The sequence below is a fragment of the Python bivittatus genome, unplaced genomic scaffold, assembly GCF_059951505.1.
Source record: "Python bivittatus isolate LINGU-HERP-01145 unplaced genomic scaffold, Pbiv_v1 ctg000670_np1212, whole genome shotgun sequence".
Taxonomy (NCBI): Eukaryota; Metazoa; Chordata; class Lepidosauria; order Squamata; family Pythonidae; genus Python; species Python bivittatus.
The window spans coordinates 1,171,782-1,190,437 of record NW_028277094.1 but is presented as its reverse complement, the minus strand read 5'-3'; the positions used below and the strand labels follow the sequence as shown (position 1 = coordinate 1,190,437).

The 18,656-nt window shown below is 41.2% G+C and overlaps 1 protein-coding gene across 1 annotated transcript in view; it reads right to left on the bottom strand.

The window, feature by feature from the left end:
* Window positions 1–5,254: 5,254 nt before the first annotated feature.
* LOC103059489 (connector enhancer of kinase suppressor of ras 2-like) overlaps window positions 5,255–18,656 on the bottom strand; it is a 259,146-nt gene continuing 245,744 nt past the window's right edge. The window contains exons 19-24 of the mRNA XM_088151675.1: window positions 15,283–15,354; window positions 10,615–10,685; window positions 10,389–10,492; window positions 8,398–8,908; window positions 7,442–7,641; window positions 5,255–6,146 (exon numbers count right to left, since the gene is read on the bottom strand). Coding sequence (XP_088007801.1) covers window positions 5,931–6,146; window positions 7,442–7,641; window positions 8,398–8,908; window positions 10,389–10,492; window positions 10,615–10,685; window positions 15,283–15,354 — 1,174 coding nt within the window. The 3' untranslated portion in view covers window positions 5,255–5,930. The remainder of the gene's footprint in view (window positions 6,147–7,441; window positions 7,642–8,397; window positions 8,909–10,388; window positions 10,493–10,614; window positions 10,686–15,282; window positions 15,355–18,656) is intronic.

Here is an 18,656-nt window from a genome sequence, read left to right as displayed (position 1 = left end):
ATGCAACTAACTTAGGCTTGCTCCATTGTATGGTGTTTCTTAATATAACGGCAATATTGCGGTCTTTGACAAAAGTGGGATCTCTCATTCCTGTGTGTGAACACACGGCAAATATTTTTCATGGGATATTTAAATGCTGTTCATTTACCTTACCAGGGTTACACTTAGATGGATATGCATGTCCAGGGATCCTATGGACATTGGAATTGCCATTTTCAGAGAGAGAGAGAGAAAAAAAAATTGATTGCAAACTTAGGCTTTTAACACGAAGAGACAAGTTAGTGAGGACGCTGAGAAGCAGAATCAATCTAGCTGCCAAAATCTGAGATCAGGAGAGGCCAAATTAGACAGCTCCTACATAGAAAAGGCAGATCTGCATAGATTTACCGCGACTGACTTTGGGGGAGGATTAACAAAAATAAAACAGTGGTTCTTACTGGATTTAAAAACCTTTGGCAACATGTTTTGGGAAGCACACTGTATTGGGGTGAAGTCACTCAGCATCTTCTTTGGAAGCACCAGAATATGTTATCACCAGTGTAGCAAACACTGCCTTTAAACTTGCCTTGAAAATGTGGGTGCTTTCTTTTTCTAAGAGCGAAAAGCAGTTCATTGAGGAAAACGCATCTTTGGGAAAGTAATCGTTCAATAAATAGAGTCAAAGGTCTGATTCAGACATAGTAGAACCAGTAGTAAACGAGAGTGGAGCCTATAAACTCCATCTTTGTCTCCCTATCTCCAGCTTTGTGGCTTATTACACCATACTTTCCTTTTATAATCATATTGTAATCTTAGAATTACAGTTTACCAGAATATCAAAAGCAGAATATCAAACTGCCACCATATCCTGGTTTACAGACATAGATTATAACAGAAGATTATATCTGTCTCCTCCAAAGTAATTGCTGCTGTCTAATGTGTTGTACATCCAACTGAATGGAGCTAGTATTGCAAGCGGTGCCAGTTTATTCTGGTTTAATAAATCACAGTTGAAGTGCTCAGGGAAGGAAAGGGCAAGGGTAAAACCCATGGACATAATGCTTGTTTCTAACTAAATAAACAATGATTCAGTGAACAAAGATTGTTTTGTCAAATCAGGCCCAAGCTTCACCATGGAATTATCAATATGCTGCTTTTTAAATTTCACATACTTTCAAGTTTGTCTCTAAATCCTAGAAGTCTTTATCTAGGGACCCTGGTATCTGGCCTCACCACCCCATGGTTACAGCTGCTGTTTTTTTTCTGGAGGCATTAGTGCCACTAAGCGGCTACATTCACATACCATGCTTAACCTGGTTAGTAATTTAACCTGTTTGGGGTTTGTTCATGATCTATTCAGTGAAAAATTAGCTTGGGTTTTCAACACATGCTAAGCCACAAAAGACAGAAACCAAAATCTCAGACAAAAAGCAAGCCAAGGTTAAAACCAACCAGGCTTAATTTAGATGGTTAAGCACATTGTCTGACCTAACTCCTCCATGGCTTGCAGGTGGTCACACGGTGGCCAGTAGAGTTCTGTTTGGTCCTAGAAATGCTTTCAATGCTTTGGCCCTGCGTCTCTAATCAGGGCATTATGCTTTTCCATGGGCCAGGGGTACCCTCGGGGCATGTCAAAAAAGTCAAGATGGTGGCTGTGACGATGCGGTCAAAGCTCTGCCAATGCACATAAAAATGGGCAGAACTTTGACTCTTTTGACCATACCCTGGAGATACCCCTGCTCCCTACATTACAGTTTAGCATCTATTTTGGGACAGACTCTTGGGGTGACACCCAAGCTTGGAAAGATGGTCCATTCCTGGTCTATGGTAGAAAAGCAATATTCCAAGTCCATGTGCTGGAAGGAATGTCTGCATTGATAAATGAACTGGAAAGCAGTTACATCATGGTGAATAACGAAATGCATTTCAAGAAGTGAATGGAAAACGGATATTAGCTCTTCAGTTCCCCTCAGTGAGTTCTGGAGTGTGCAAATGCTGTCTGCAGCTCCGTTAGTTAAGTGGGTGCAATCAGGGCACGAGTAGGAGAGACGAAGCGTGCCCATCAGCTGTCTCCCTGGCCTTCCTGCTCTCGATGCCATGCCTGTATCAGGCAGGCAGGGGCTTTATTGGCTGAGGACCATACGTCGTTTCCAAGAGGCGGGCCAGGATCTCATTCATAACCGGAGATGAGGCCAGGGCAAATACATGAGCGGGCCAAATGTCCCTGGCAATCATTAACGCAATTTATACATATACTAGCTATGTTTTAAAGCATTTCCCCCTTCTGGCCTCTTAAAAGTAAAAACCCACTGGCAACATTTGCAAGGCTTTCCCAAGATTTCTAAGGCTGCAGGTAGCCCTGGGGCTTCAGAAAGCAACCCCCCACCCTGGAACAAAAGCATCTGGAGATTTCCAAACATTAGCATGAACGAGATGCAACTTTTTTTTTTTTTTTAAGAAAGAGGATGGCAAGTGGTGGGTAGCAACTTGCAAGGTTCCATGCCCTGCTTAGGTTGGTGTTTCCCAACCTGAACAACTTCCAGATGGGCAGTCTTCAACACCCCAAATTCTTAGCGAGAGCCGTGGAGTCTGAAGAATTCTGAGAGTCAAAATCCGTGCATCAGGAAGTGGCCCAGTTTAGAAAATACCCCTTTAGCAGTTAGGGTACCCATGTAAAGGTGAAGAGGAGAGATGAAATTGCCCTATGCCTTCAGTTTATCTGCCTTGCCAAAGGATCCAAATGCAATCCAGCAATACAGGCACGCCTGTGGGACTACATTCCCAAATGCTCTTCTGAGTAGACAAGGGAATTTGATGACGTTCCCCCCTAAATAAGTAGAGGTCATGTCATTGCAACGTGCAGCGAAGTGCTTGCAAAGGGCCCAGTGTAAACAAATATACACCAAGGAATCTCTTTCTAAAGTTAATGTAACTTCCCTTAATTCATCCTTCTATGTTGTCTAAAATGCATATGTTAGGCCTGGCCTTACAATAAGCCAAGCTGAATGGGCCCATTTTAGGAAGCATATCTGGGAAAAAGGAAGGGGACTGTCAAAAAGGGACAATAAACAACCAATAACTAGAATATTTTTATCGATCTGGAGTAGTAGTTTAGGTCTTCTGTGTCAGGCACCAAATTCCTTGCTCCATCTCTGCTTATGATTAGCAGGTGGCCTTCTATCAAGACTTATCTAGGTTCCTGGTGGGCTTCTGGAAGTTTTCCATAATGCACCAATCAGCCTATGGTAGCATTCCAATACTCTCAAAAAAAACCACAAAAAAACCCCAAAAACTATTTTTGGTAGTATTCTAGTTCTTGCGAAGGCTCTAGTAGGCTTCTTGAGTAGATTAAGTCTACAGGCCCCAATCTGTTTTTTTTTCCTGTGGCTATGTAACCTCTACAGTCCAGAATATTTCCAGTGAAGTTTCAATCCTCAGAGTCATGTGGAAATAAAGAATGATAATGCTGCACCTAATATCCTTCTGTGTATTAGTGATTCTGCTCTGAATGTTTGCTCCTTCTCCATGTTTATGCAAGAGGTTTCTACTCATACTTGCTTGAATGTGAGTAGGAACCTTTAGGATGGACCTTTAAGTTCAGCCTTTCAGATGTTAGTGAGCTCCAGTTTTGAAGGATGATGTGAATTACAATCTGGCAACATCTGGAGGACAGAGATTTACTTATTATTATATTATATTGGTTGCACAGTCAGCCAGATGTTTAGACTGGATCTGGCATTTTTATCCCCCTATTGAGTCCTTCCCAAGGACCTGGGATAGGCAGATGTTGTTTGATGGTGTTAAAGGTATCGTCGCAGGATGGAAGCTGTTCCAAGTAAAGCTGCCATTTGCAATTGACTGATGGTGATTTTGTCAATGCTGATGGTCTTCAAGGGGTGCTCCAGATGTTTTGGGATTGTGCCCAAGGCGCCTATTACTATTGCTACTATCTTTGCTTTCTTTTGCCACAGTCATTCAGACCTATTTGCAGGTCTTTGTATTTTGTGATTTTCTCCAGTTCTTTCTCTTCTCTTCTGCTGTCTCCATGTACTGCAATGTCCACTATCCAGACTTTTTTGTCTTTCTTATCAACAATTGTTAAGTCTGGGGTGTTGTGTGGCAGGTGCTTGTCTGTTGGAATTCTAAAATCCCAGAGCACTTTGGCTTCTTCATTTTCTATGACTTTGTCTGTTTTGTGGTCCCACCAGTTCTTGCTTGCAGGCAAATGGTATTTCTTGCAGATCTTCCAATGCACCATGGTTGCTACTTTGTCATGCTGTTGTTTGTAGTCAGTCTGTGCGATCTTCTTGCAGCAGCTGACTAGGTGGTCCTCTGTTTCTTCATCTTCTTTGCAGAGGTGGCATTTGCTGTCTGTTGCTGTCTTCTCAATTCTGGCTTTATATGCATTTGTTCTTAAGGCTTGGTCTTGTGCAGCCAGAATTAGCCCCTTTGTCTCGTTCTTCAACTTTCCTGCTCTTAGCCATTGCCAGGTCTTGTTATCTGCTTTGCCTGCTAGTTATTTTGTGTACTGGCCATATAATATATATATATTTTAATCATCATCATCATCATCATCATCATCATCATCATCATCATCATCATCATTATTATTATTATTATTCCTGATCAGATGGAGACTTCCACTTGCCTTTGAATGAACATGAGGTGGGCAATGGTACGCAGTTCCTGCTGAATGTGGCAGGGACACAGGAATCGGGAATGATAAGGTGAACCCATCTCTTACTGGCACTGAATTTCTTGTTCAGCGATAATGCCTTAACAGGAGTTAGGTTTCTTTTATTGCAACGGTTCTCAAACCATAAATCTGAGGATCTTTATTCATAGCACAGTGTAAATATAGAAAGCCATGGTGTTCAGTCTGGCCTTTTTTGTTATTCTGTCTTGAGGCTGCAAAAGACAAGATCAGAAGTTTGCAGTTTGTAGGTCTGTGGTCTTAAATTCACAGTGGAAAATTGCTGACCTCTGGAACAGCTCCCGATTTCCAGAAAGGTGGATTGTGTGTTCGGCCCCTACTTGTGACGGCCCAAAAGGTGAGCAGAAGCTCCATGTCGCAATTCTGCTACCGACGGTTTTGTACCTTAATTTCTTCTCTGTCACATTAATGTACAGGTGTGCGTGTGCACGCTCACTCTCGTGTGTCTTGGGTCAATCCTTTGAAAAGCAGGCACAGTATTGTAAAAATAGCACAGCATTTGAACAACATGTACCGTTTGTGCCTGGAGAGGCAAAACGAAAAGTAAGTTGTTTTCCTGGATAAATGCTGTATATTTTAAGGCACGCCAAAAGGGGGAATAACTTTTCCATTTCCAGACTTCGCCAAGCTCTCTTTATGTTAACAAAACCAGTCGCTTATTGGAAATGCTGAAAGGTTAAGCAATTTTTCCCTAGGAGGAACTGATTATTTCTTTTCTTTTTTTTTTTAATTCTTTTTTTCTTTTTCATACTTAAAATTTCCACTCTTAAAAAAAAAGAGAGGGGGAATTTATGAGGATGGACGTCTCAGAATATTTAAAAAATAAACCTCAGCTTTCACGTTACATTTTATATACATAGATATGAGTCCATACAATATATCTACGTATATAAAAGAAAGAGAAAATCCTGTTTACTACACTCCTGGCTTTTAGTACTGATAAGTACACTGGCGTTATAAATATACTGGTTTTATTTTGCTTTGTTTTATGCCCGTTCACCCTTCTACACTGTTTCTTACGGAAGCAGAATTGATACAACCCAAAATAATTCCAAAAGGGGAGTAAAATAAATAAATCTGTCTCATCATGCAATGCAGTAGGCATCCGGTGGTACTAATTTCTTATCCAATCTATTTACAATATAGCTGGATACATTATTTACACAGGTTACAGTGTTTTGTCACAATGGATCGCCCCTGCTGCTCCCCAACCCTCCTCCAACAATCTCCGGTTCTGTCAGACATGGGTTTCAATGAAGGAATGTGTGTGGGTCAGCAGGGAGGCTGTAACTGTGAGTTCAGAAGCTCCATTCTGGGCTTTCAGAGCACCGCTGTACTCACAAATGTCCAGAAAAAACTCATAGTTCTTAGTTTTCCATTCTTTGAATTTCTTGGACGTCAAGTTAGGCTCGTGAAGCAAGTTGTTGATCATGGCCAGATCCCCTTCTTTTGCCTGTCCAAAAAGACAATAGTTCAGATGCAACCCAAGGCCCTTCTGAGAAGTTACACGTGGTAGATCTTAACACAGATGCTCCTGTTTGAGTTAAGGACAACACCAGAGGAAAGGAACTCATGACTCTCTAGAAGTTCTTAGGCTGTGACTTGATTTATCTATTTATTAACCAAAACCATGCTGTGAAGAACCACAAGTTTTCCCAATCCCTTGTTCCTTATCTTTTTTTCCCCTCAAGTCATAGCTAAATCCTTTGAAGCAGTTGACTCCTGGTAACTACCTGGACAAGTCTCTGCAGTTTTCTTAGCAAAATTTTGGAAGTGGTTTGCCCTTGCCTCTTTCCTGGGGCTGGAAGAGAGTGACTGGCCCAAGGTCACCCAGCTGGCTTCATGCCTAAGGCAGGACAAGAACTCATGGTCTCCTGGTTTCTAGCCCAGTGACTTAACTGCTACACCAAACTGGCTCTCAATTATGCAATTACACTGCCTCATTTGTGGAATTTCACAAGGATTTCAGAGGTTGCCTTGATTTTGTAGCCCACCTGACATTTTCTGTCTCTACCTTAGCAGAAAAAAGAATCCATTAAAGAGGAAAAGATGTAATAGCTTAATAACTCCATTTTGTGAATCGTAGTAGCATTAGGAGTTTTTTAGTTAATTGCATTCTTGGGAATACATGATCTAATCTGCTTTTTGAGATGTGCGTGATTTATTGTTAATTATTATTCATTTAATTTTTAACTTTAAAGTTGACTTGATATTATCTCTGAAGGCAACTGATCGATGTCAGGGTGGGAAAGACCCTCCCTTTAGCCTTGCAAACTAAAACAGAAGGAAAAGGGAGTGGGTGGAAAAAGGTGGAGGAATGAGATCAAGTTGACAAGGCCAGGACAAAAGGATGAGTTGAATAAAAGCATTTAGATCCAGTTGAGGTCAAATCAACAGTGTCTGGGGTGGAATGGGTGAGGGAAGCAGGCCAAATGATGAAAGCCGCATTATGTCATTGCACTCCAGTCCTGCCCGTTTCTGTCTCTGTGTCATGATGTTGCCCCCTTGTCTAAAAGGGACCGAACCTGTGGTGCAATGGTAGAAATGCTGCTTTCACCATTTTAATGAGAACAGCAAGATCTTGTGGATATGCATGGGTCAAATTGGCCATTTCTTGCTTGGATCTAAAGGTGCTGAAACTGGCCCCTCTTCCGTCCTCTGATTCAGGAGTAAAACAACTCTCTGTTGTTACTATAACAAGCTACAGCCCCTTCTGCTGATCCCACTACAGCAAGAACAAATGCTTACTTTTAAAGTACTTTTGAGTACTCTGATGCGATGCAACTTTTCATTGATAACAGGGTCATTGCATCTCTTTACAAAGGACCTTCGGAATTCCTGCTTGGTAGAAGGACGCTGCTCCCCAAAGGCTGACAAACTGGCTTGCTCCAGAGACTTGTAGAGCTCACAAAGACCATCTGTGCTCTTCCTTCGTTCTTCTATGTTTTCTGAAGAAAAGCAAACTTCCTTTAGAACTTCCTTCATTGATAGTGGAAGGAATCAGGCAAAACCTAAAGACATAAACCTTATCGTGCGATTGGATCTCTTTCTCCCCGAACCTGTTTTAATCCCAATGAAATGTTAAAAAAAAAAAAAAAAATTAAAGAGCCATTTTCTAACCTGTGTGAACTCTGGGAATGAAATATGGGATCAAACAACAGCATTTCAAAGGTATAGCGGGCTCTTAATAAATTTCAAAATCCTATTGGAAGACATTGCCAGGGCCACGAAATATGAAATCTAGTCTTAAGGTCCTATCGTCTATTCAAAACTTTCCAGGATGGTTGGGAACCTTTGGCCCTCCAAAGATTGCTGACTGGCCAGCATGACCAACATGATAAGGAATGCTGGGAGTTGTAGTTTAGCAATGTGGCCATAGGTTCCCCACTCCTGTGCTAGGGAATTTTCAAGTAGTTTCTATCAGATATTTTGTTGACTCAATTTGTGAAGATGATCCTGCTTTTACGAATACCAGAAATTGTTTCATGCTGACTAGTGAGTTCCTCTAATCTAGAAATGTCTACTCTGCCTGGTGGCAACTCTTCAAGATCTCATATAGGAACCTTTTATAGTTCTTCTGCCTGTAATGGAGATGCCATATTTTGAATTTGGAACCTTCTGCATGAGGAGCAGAAGTCTGATCACTGAGCTTCATCACTTCCATCACTAACATTATCAGAAGTCCAGTTATTTTAACCTCTTACCCTCTTTACACAAATTACTTTGCTTTTTTATAGCCAGTTCCTCTTCTGACCGCTCTTCAGTGATCCCACTAGTTTTTACGCGCCCTTTGACTCGGACATCTCGATTTCTTGGAAGGCTTTGGCTTCTTTGCTTCTGGGGCCTGGGGTGAGAACTCTGACCTTTATAGCACTCGACCAATGGGAAAGGACCATCCTGATCATGGTTGTGGCGTCTTTGGACAGGTAATGTTGCCTGTCGCCGCTTCTCCGGGGACATCCCAAATCTCTCATTCATGTAGTCTGAGTCAGTAGGAATAGTCTGGAGAAAATGGAGGCCTGAACTGGTCAGTGGAGTCTCTATGAGATCCTGCCATGAACGTCGTTCTCTGTAAGGGGGTCTACAGCCTCCTGCAGAGTGTGTATTCCCTGCCGGATCCTGTCGGGACTCTTCTGCAGAAGAATGGGAATAGGTTGATTCACTGGAGAAGTGACGGCCATGCTTGGGCTCAGGGAATGGACTTGAAGAATTCATCTAAAAATAATTAAAACATCCCATTATATGATACAATTATGGAAACACATTGGAAAAATACAAAACATACTCTTCAGGGTTAATCCCTTCCTTTCCCTAAATAGGGTGTTATGTTTCTTATGGAGCTGCTTCCATGTTGGTAACAGAACATCTGAAGTATCCTTCTCAACCTGGTGGCCTCCAGATATCCTGAGACTACAATGCTCTAAATCTTAGTGGCCACACTGGCTGGACATTCTGGAGGCTGTAGTTCTAATACTTCTGGAGAGGAGCAGATTGACCAAGGCTGCTTTAAAGCCTCCTACCTATGTGAAATTACCATGATGACATGATGGGCAATAGCCGTGGAAATGCCAAGTTCCATGACATGCAATGATGGCTATCTATATGAGTAAAAAACTTCAGGCATTTTGCTTGGATCAACTAGTTGAACAGCAAGATTGGAAAGGATAATAGGAGTCTAAAGTGAAATGTTACAGCAGTGTTGGCCAACAGCTCAGTGATTTTTTTAGATCATGGGATCCATGGTCAAACGTTAGGACTTCTTGGAAGTTTCCCCTTCCTTCTATATCCTGCACTCAAGGACAGTAAGTTGTAGCTGTCTTCTGTGTGGCACCTTACTCAACCTTCAAGTCTTATGGGCAAGCATATTTAGTCCTCAGTATTGCTTCTTCCCTTCTCACTCTTGCTGACCTCTGAATTTGTTTCACTGTCTCCATTCTTCTGAAATGGTGGCATCCAGAAGTGGGACATTGGACTCTGAAGGGGTTGGACAAGAACCGAATGGAGCAGATTTCTATCGATGCAGCCTAAAAACGCAGCACTTAAATGCAGACTTTTAAAAATGCAAGGGGGAGGCGAGGAAAAAAGCAAAAAGTGGGGAAAAAAAGGAAACTGAGGGGCTCAACCTGTTTCCCAGGGGATGGGACAGAATCACATGGGTGAAAGTCAGACTGAGCTTCACCCATGTGATGCTGTGGCCTTTGTCATGCTGCCTTTGGTTCTGGCTGTGTGAGGATCACATTATTCGGGCTGAAGAAAGATCTGAAAGAAAAATAGAAAAAGTCCTATCTGCACTTAGAAACACAGGTTCAGAATATTTATTTGCTATACGAGCCACACAGTAAAGATGGTTTCAAATATGAGTCGTTTTAATTGAGTATGTCGCATCCTTATTTCCCAGTGGCTAATTCAGCACATAAATTGGACCGGCTGGGCTTGTCTAATTGCAATCTTCCAGAGCCAGGGTTGGAATGGTTGGGTGGCCACCAAGAGCCCAGGATGGCTCATCTGTTGCCAGACCTGCTGAGTCCATAGCACAGCCAAGCGCTCCTGGTGAGCAGCACGGCTTGGACGCAGCTGACCCATTAAGTCGGCCATTGGTGTCAGGCTTCTCCGTGCCCATCCAGAAAGAGAGACCGAAAAGAAGATGCCGTGTGAGGTTCGAAAGCGGCTGCGTTTCATTGCTCGCTCCACTTACTGAGGGGGTCCGGTGGTAGGTGTCACAAAGCACAATGGGTCCCTCTTGCTTCAGCATTAAGGAGCTGTCCACGTCTTCCTGGTCGCTTTCACTCCAATAATCTGCTAAAAAGAGGTTTGCATTTTCTACTGAAATGTATTCTTTGCTAGGCAAGATTTCCCAAAGGCGGTGGATATTTTCAGATACCTCTATTGGTATATCTTACCATCGGTTAAAGGAGCCTCACCTTCATCTGGCCGGATTTCCTTGTCATCAGGTGTGTAACCAATGGCAGCCAGACCCAGACGGTTCATCCATCTATTGAAAGATTAAAAATAAAACAAAGATGGGTTCTCTTGGCTTTAAACACTCGCTTACCTTTTATACTATACAGCGAGAGATAATTTTTGGCCCTCTGAAGTTGCTGAAGATGATGATGATGTTAAATTTGTATGTTCCTAGTATATTCCTCTTTTAACTCATCTTTAACAGGGCTGACTTAGATCTTGGGAAATCGCATTCAGCAACTTTTGGAAGCTGGCTGCAGACTGATAACCCTGAAGCACAAATGGGGAAAAGTAAAATTAAAACTGAAATCTAAGAAACAGAAAATGTGAAAAATGGAGGCCAAGAAAATCTTTTTAAGGCAATTGTTCCTTGAAAGAGATGTGCACACTTGGGACTGTGTCTATCTAGAAATGAAACATTTTTTAAAGATTTTTTTTTTATCCCACCTTTATTATTTTTATAAATAACTCAAGGCAGCGAACATATCTAATACTCCTTCCTCCTCCTATTTTCCCCACAACAACAACCCTGTGAGGTAAGTTGGGCTGAGAGAGAGGGACTGGGCCAAACATTTGATAAATTTGACCTGCACATGTCGAGTTTTATTCCTTCCCTTGGAATAGCAATTTGTCCATTACTGTTGCAGCTTTTTGAAAAGCAAAGATACTTGCAGAATAGTCTCTAAGTATTTTTCTCTGATTTGATAGTATGACATGTTTCTGCTAATCTCATTTCACACAGTGTCTGCTTAGGTTTGTCAAGCCAACAACAAACAAGTCCAAGATGGCTTCCAGCTGAGAAGTGATGCATAATAATTAATTTTTACATGCATGTGTTCAACCCAGGAATGGACTTTGAGAAGAAAAATAAAACCTCTCTCTCACTTTTGACAAATCCTATCAACGGTATGTTTCCATCATTTCAGGCCATTTTTAACACTGTCTGATATTGCCACAAAGCCTTCAAACAGAGTTTCTCAACCTTGGCAACTTTGAGATACGTAGACTTCAACTCCCAGAATTCCCCAGCCAGCATGGATTTAGAATCATAGGGCTGAAAGGGACCTTGGTGGTCTTCTAGTCCAACCCTTATCCAGGGTAAGTATCCTCACACCATCCCAGACCAATGGCTGTCCAACCTTTGCTTGAAAACCTCCAGTGATGGAGCACCCACAACATCAGGAAGCAGGCTGTTCCGCTGCTTCATCACTCTCATGGTGTGATGGAATGGAATTGTGAAGGCCAAGCTCAGGGAGACAAACATTTTCTTAGCTCGCCAGAACCGCATGGGAGGAACAAGAGGATGAGACTGGCATCTCCCTGAGGAATTCACACTGTTGTGGCTGGAGGACTTTGGGAACTGGGGTTTTAGTCTGGGAAGATTCTTGCTAAAGGTTGTAGCTAATAAACATAGCTGGACTGAATTGGCATTGCCTCTTGGAGTTCCTTGGGTTAGGCCTGACACATGGTTAGGAAATTCCTCCTTATTTCAAGTATGGATCTCTCTCTATAGAGCTTCCATCCACTGGTTCTTCTCTTATCTTGGGGGTTGTAGAAAATAAATCCATACCTTCTGCCCTATGACATCCCTTCATTTATTGGAAGACTGCAATTGTATCTCCCCTATTTTTTTTCTTCTTTAGGCTAAACATATCAAATTTCTTCAATTACTCCTTGTAGGACTTAGCCTCCAAGTCCTTCACCATCTTTGTTGCTCTTTGCACTCTTTCCAGCATCCTTTTTGTACTGTGGTGACCAGAACTGGACCAGTAATTCCAGGTGTGCTTTGACCAGTACAGCATAGAACGGTACTATTACTTCCTGTGATCTTTTTTTTAATTACAGTTAAAAAGATAAAAACTAATACAAACTAAGAGAAAAGAAAAAGAAAAAATAGAAAGTGCAGAAAAGAAAAAAATAGAAAAAAAAGAAAAAATAAGAAAAATAAAGAAAAAAGAGAAATACAGTATATAAAGAAATGACTTTCCCCTTCATCACAAGTATAAACAATTTTAATAACTTATCTTCCTTTAAAACACAACAAATGATCTCTTCTTCCCATTTCCTTTTTCTTATCTATAAACAAATCCTTAAAGCCTCATTGTTCAGTCCTGATCAGCAAAAGTCCATTAAGGGTTACCAGAGATAACAACATATCTATTTTAACCTTGATTGAATAAACCAATTTTATATTCCTTCCTTTTAACAATCTTGATATTTAATCCCTTCAAATAATGTCCTAGAACTTGATTTCTTTTCAATTTTTTAATTGTTCCTTCTCATAAAATTCTTCAAAGCTTTAACAAGTCTTTTTTGTAAATCCAATATAGGAAAATCATCCAGGTCACTCTTTTGGTTTGTTATTTGTGTATCCCTCTTAATTATTAAGACATCAGCCAGTTTCTTTTGTATGTCCAGTGTAGCAACTTTTTCCATCATTCTTGTAGCCTGTCATTTTTAAATCCACTTTCAGATCAGTCTCAATCTTGTCAGGTAAAACTTGTTCCTCTTCCATAACATTTTTTAAACACAGTCTATGTATAATGGCAGACACTCTTAAAGTTAACTTCTGGATCCATTGTTCAAAAATATCCTTCAATATATCCAGTGTTAAAACATTTTGCTTCATTCAGTATTAGTAAGTCAAATTTAAGGGTTTGTTTCCTTTATTGTAATCCTTAGTTCTTTCTGGTTCCCTCTAGTGTCCAACCTTCCCACAGGAAGGATTCTTATAATTAATTCCAAAATCTTATTTCAAATCCACCTGGACCCTTAATCTGTTTGTAACTTTCCAAAATCAAAGTTCTAATCACTCTTTTGCTGTTTATTCCCTCCCCCCATTTTTTTTTAAGTCCTTAAACTTGTATTTAAAACTTCTTTCACTAAGGATTGAAGGAAACTCACCCGGTATTATAAAACGTGTCGATCCAAAGGTTCCTAATAGCTGAAAGGCACTTAACAAGCAATTTCCACAGCTGTTAGAAAAGGAAGTCTGCAAACCCAGTGTCCTTTTGAAGGCGCTGACCATGGTTCAACCAAGATGGCTATTCCCTCATCTCCCAGAGCTCTAAACCCGCCTGAGACCACTGTCTTGCAGACTTCTTATGAGGAGCAGCCATCTGAATTACTTGGTGATCTCAAGTCCTCTCCTTGTCCAGAGAGGAATTATGAAGAGCCAGTCTCCACGCCGTTGTTCTGCCATAGTCGTTGGCTCCGCTTTTAGTGGAGCCATCTTCAGTTCGCCATTTCTTCCCCAGAAGTTCATTACTTCCCAAGATCTTGACACCAAACCTCTATGTTAATTTCAATACATTAGGAGAAAAATATTTTTTCTGTTGTACACTACCCAGAGTCACATTCCTTGAGTTGGGAGACCTTATAAATCCAATGAACGAATGAATGATTGAATGTTTCCAAAACATCCAGAGATAATTTTTTCTATTCTGTAGTGCTTCAGATTGACTATTGTGATAAGAGTAATGCTACTAGCTCTAGATTACAAAAATCCAGGTGAACAGTAGATGTTAGCAACAGTTAAGAGTTTCCTGTATCTCTTTGCTCTTATCTAGTGATTGTCTGGGGCTTTTGTACCAGGGTATAATTTAAAATTGGTGGGAAGAACCTTTATTTATTTAGGACACTGTGGGTTCAAATAAGGTGGTTACTCTTAATCGGGTAATTGTAAATGAAATTTAAACAGTTTTGAAAGATTAATAAAGGAATATAATTTTCCAAAAAATTACCCATTTTAAAAAATGGGAGTGAGCTGATGAAAACACACCCAGAATTTTCTCCATTTCTTCAGGCACATAAAGAGTGATATGCCAGGAAGTTTTTATCTTTTCCAAGCATATTTGTGATAATGCACAATTTATCACTTTATGGGGTTCTAAGTGAGCAAGACAAATGAGAGTCAACTGTATTAATTTTCATGATTAATTCATGGCCCAGAACACGAGGGAGCTGCTTCAGATCTGAGAAAGCAACATGAGGACATAAATTTTGCAAAGCATACTCTATCTTTAAAAACAACACCGCCAAACAGAAAGAACCCAGCAGTCGGAAGATCAAGTACGCCGCCCTGCACAGTGAGCTCCAGATCCCCCATCACAATTTTCATTCAGATGACTTGGATTCATACCAAGAGAATGCTGGTCCCCTGCAATTCACATCTTATAAATTAAGAGCCAGCCCCTTGTGAGAACATATGACAAAACGTGGATGGATTAGAAGAGAGATGGTCTTAATAGCAGCAGTCTGTTCTGCATGCAGATGAAACAGAGGCAAGATTCTGGAAGGCTCCCCCCGCCCTTCCATTTTATTCTCCCTAGCAACCGAAGTCTATTTTGATTAGGGACAGGTGACATACAGCCCTTAAAAATATAAAAAAATATTCCTGGGTTCTGCTTTGTGATCAGTATCCTTCGCTTCAATGTTAATCCAGTCCTGATTTCAAGGGCAGCATAATAGTCATGTTGTATCTGTTCATAGTGGTGGGAATCTCAACACAAGTATCTGAAGATAAAAGAGCATTATCTTTCCATTCTTCTGCTCTACCCCCAAACTGGTATCAGAGTAAAATCAGAGTGAATCATTCTCACCCCATGCAAAATGTCAATGCAACTTACCGATTCATTTCTTCCAGGCAATCAGTTGCAAAGTAGAAGCTCTTGATTTTGGGGTGGCAAGCTTTGAAAGCACTATGAGTAGAGGAGAGAAAAGAAAAAGGAATATTTGGCTTCTACTAGTATGATAGCAAGTGATTCAGGTCTACTGAAGTCAAGTTCCTGTTTGAATTTGGTGGCGACCAGGTATCTCCAGTTGTTTTGAAATACAATTCACAGAATTTTTGATCATTAGTTATCCCAGGTGGAATTTTGAGAGCTGTATTGATATGACCCCAATTGTCCCTTCTTTGACATGGAGTTTCTGCTCAAGATGTAAAGCTCTTTATTTTTCCTCAGGTTTTTTTCCCCCCTACTAAAAACTGAGGCCCATGGAATCGCCTATGTTTTCATCACTGAAATTTGATGGCAAACCAGAGATTGCACCACTAACACTGATGGCAAATATGATGCAATTTTTTAAAACAAAGTAACCAGGAATATAGAAGTATCAAACTTCCAAGTAGTATACCAATTGTAATTATTAAAAATAAAGACCCTCCCAATAAATAATTCAGCCCTGTTTCCTCTGGTCATGCCTCTTATGTTCTGAGAAGTCACAAAAAAATTGGCCCCATGGTAGAGAAATCTTGCCTGGCCTTGACTTAGAGAAAGTGGCTAAGAGGCTGTTCTATAAGTGTAATGGGCTTTGAGAATAACTGTGGGAGACAGGACGAAGAGCCACAGTCTAGGCAATGGTCTTGTAAGAAAAATATGAGTCCAGAACAGGACTGGGGATGAAGGAAGCATCTCAGAGTTGACCCTCCCTAGTTCTCTGGGACCTAAATGCAGGGGAGGGGGGAAGTGCTTTCAGACTTGCAAGACTCTGTTGCTATAACCTTACAATAAAGGTAGTATTAGTATTTGTGCTTTTGTTTTCCTTGTCTGGACTACCTTGAAGGCTGACAATAAAGGCATGGATTTATGTACCCTATTAGCAAAATGCGGATGCCCCCAAAGGCAGCAAGCACAGATTTTCACATGGTCCATGGGACACATCTTCCTTGTTGATTTCATAGATGTTTAGCCAGGGGCAACCACCAAGTTATGCTCCCCGTGAGATTCAGACACAGGACATAGTTATGCAGAGAAACATAGCATTTCCAGTGGCTCTGAATGGAATACTGAAGTAAACAAGGGTGGGAAGGCATTCAGCACATGGCTTCTGGAATTCTTTCCGACCTCTTAACTGGGTCACATGTCCTGAAGGGAGGAGGGAGGGGGGCTTAGAATGGAGGAGTTGGCATCAGCCTGTGCCCCTGCCCAGCTGCTTCTCCCACAGACATGCAGCACAAGAACTGGAAAAGCCCCCTGGGAGGGATTCCAGTAGAATTTCCTGATGTCTTCCTACAGGATTAAATTGAAGAATGGAAAATCAGGGAAGCTGTAGACCTCTGGAGGGTTGAACAATGAAAGGTAGGATATGTTGTGGCTTCCATTATTAGCACCATACTTGATCTGTTGGAGTTCCACCAAAATTCTCTTCTTTGCAAGAATTTTGGAAGCAAATGCTTTTTCATCAGATGGAAGAGAACTGCAAAGAAAAAAATACAGAGGAATTCTCTGCCTGGCACTTCTCTTGGTTCTTCTGCTTGCCCTTGTGCTTGAGAACCTCTCTAAGGAAGACTCTTGATGATACCAAGATCTCCCTACTTCAGGACAATGTTTCTATTGAATAACCAATCTCACTGTATGGAAGGAAGGAAGGAAGGAAGGAAGGAAGGAAGGAAGGAAGGAAGGAAGGAAGGAAGGAAGGAAGGAAGGAAGGATACCATGATGGATGTTAGCCCTTCAAGATAATCCAGACAAGAAGCACAACTATGAGTACTAACACTATCTTTATTGTAAGGTTACGTTAACAAAACCTTGCATGTCTGAAAGTATTTCTCCCTTCTTCTGCTTTTACTCTCCAGAAGACCAGGCAGGGTCCCTTTTGAAATGCTTGCCGTGCCTCTTCTCCTTCTGTGGGCTGAGATATCTTTTACATGATCGTTGTTTAGTCTGCAGCTCTTCCTCCTGTCTCCCAAGGTCATTCCCACATACCATTGCAATGGGAAAGAACAGATATGTGAATCATTAGATTTAAAAGTGGAATGGAGTAGAATCATTGTGATCCATCACCCTGAAGAATAGACCATGATAAAAATGCAGGTCTCGAAGGGACTTCAGCAATCAAACAGGGTCCACTAGATGGCAGACAAGACCAATCAACTGAAGTGAGACAAAACAATGGTTTCAAAGGAACTCTGTCATGGAAGATTGGGTGCTTGCATTAATATGGACCGAAGCTGTTCCCTTCAAATGCTAGACTCTACAGCCTGTATCTCTACATGTGCACTAGCACATTGGCCTGGATTGCAGGTAAGATCAGAAATCTAATTTATAAATATTGGCATTGCCATGTTAGGCATACGTTGCAAGTACTGGTGCTTGGGTTGATTTCCTCAAACAAAAGACTTCAAATAATCCCCTTTATAATGCAAGAAGGTGGCAGGGAAACCAGGATTTTTCTCAAGAGATATCAGAGAATTGCATTTGACCCCCTTCTTTTAATGGCCATAATTCCCATTTCTCAGACAATTATCCTCCGGATTCCATATGTCTCCAAATGTTGTGTTGCAGTTCTCTGCTTCCACAAATCCAGCATTAAGCATGACATGCGTATTCTAGAAAAATATTTGTACAAATAAGCATGCATTGCAGAGGGGTGCCCTTAAGAATAAATGGAAAAAGGAAGGTGGAATGAATTTCTACATCTCTATGTTTGAAAACTCTGTGCAAAGTGAAACCAGTGTTTTCGGTCTGTAGCTAGGGAGAACTGGATCCCATTTTCTCCATCCATTTTCATGGTGCAGATAGACTGGAAAGAATCTGGTGACTGTCATCCCACACTGACAGGTGTCCCAGAGGTGGCAGTATCCAGAAGTTCTTTCTTTTATAACTATTCTTTCTTTCAGCAGTTTTTGCTAGCTCTTTTACAGCACTCCTTCTCCTGCCTCAGACGATTTACACATTTTTAGCAGTCCAAGACAGACATGGAGTCAATGATTCTTTCTTTCTTACTCCCATTTTCTCTCACGCTGCTTTACTTCTGCAGAAATGGTCCTTCTAAGTCAGGGCTAACTGGCCCAGCATATCTGAAAGACACTTGGCAGATGGCAAAAGGGAGCCAGATAGCAAAGAAGAATTACTGGTATTGTGTAGAGACGCATAGCTAAAGTTGTTTAGAACAAGGAAGAGTGTGAGGAAAAGCTGAAGGAGGAAGATGCTGTGTCCACCATCTCTCAAATGATGCTAAAGTGGTAGTTCTTCCCCTCATTTCCCCATCCTTTAATCTC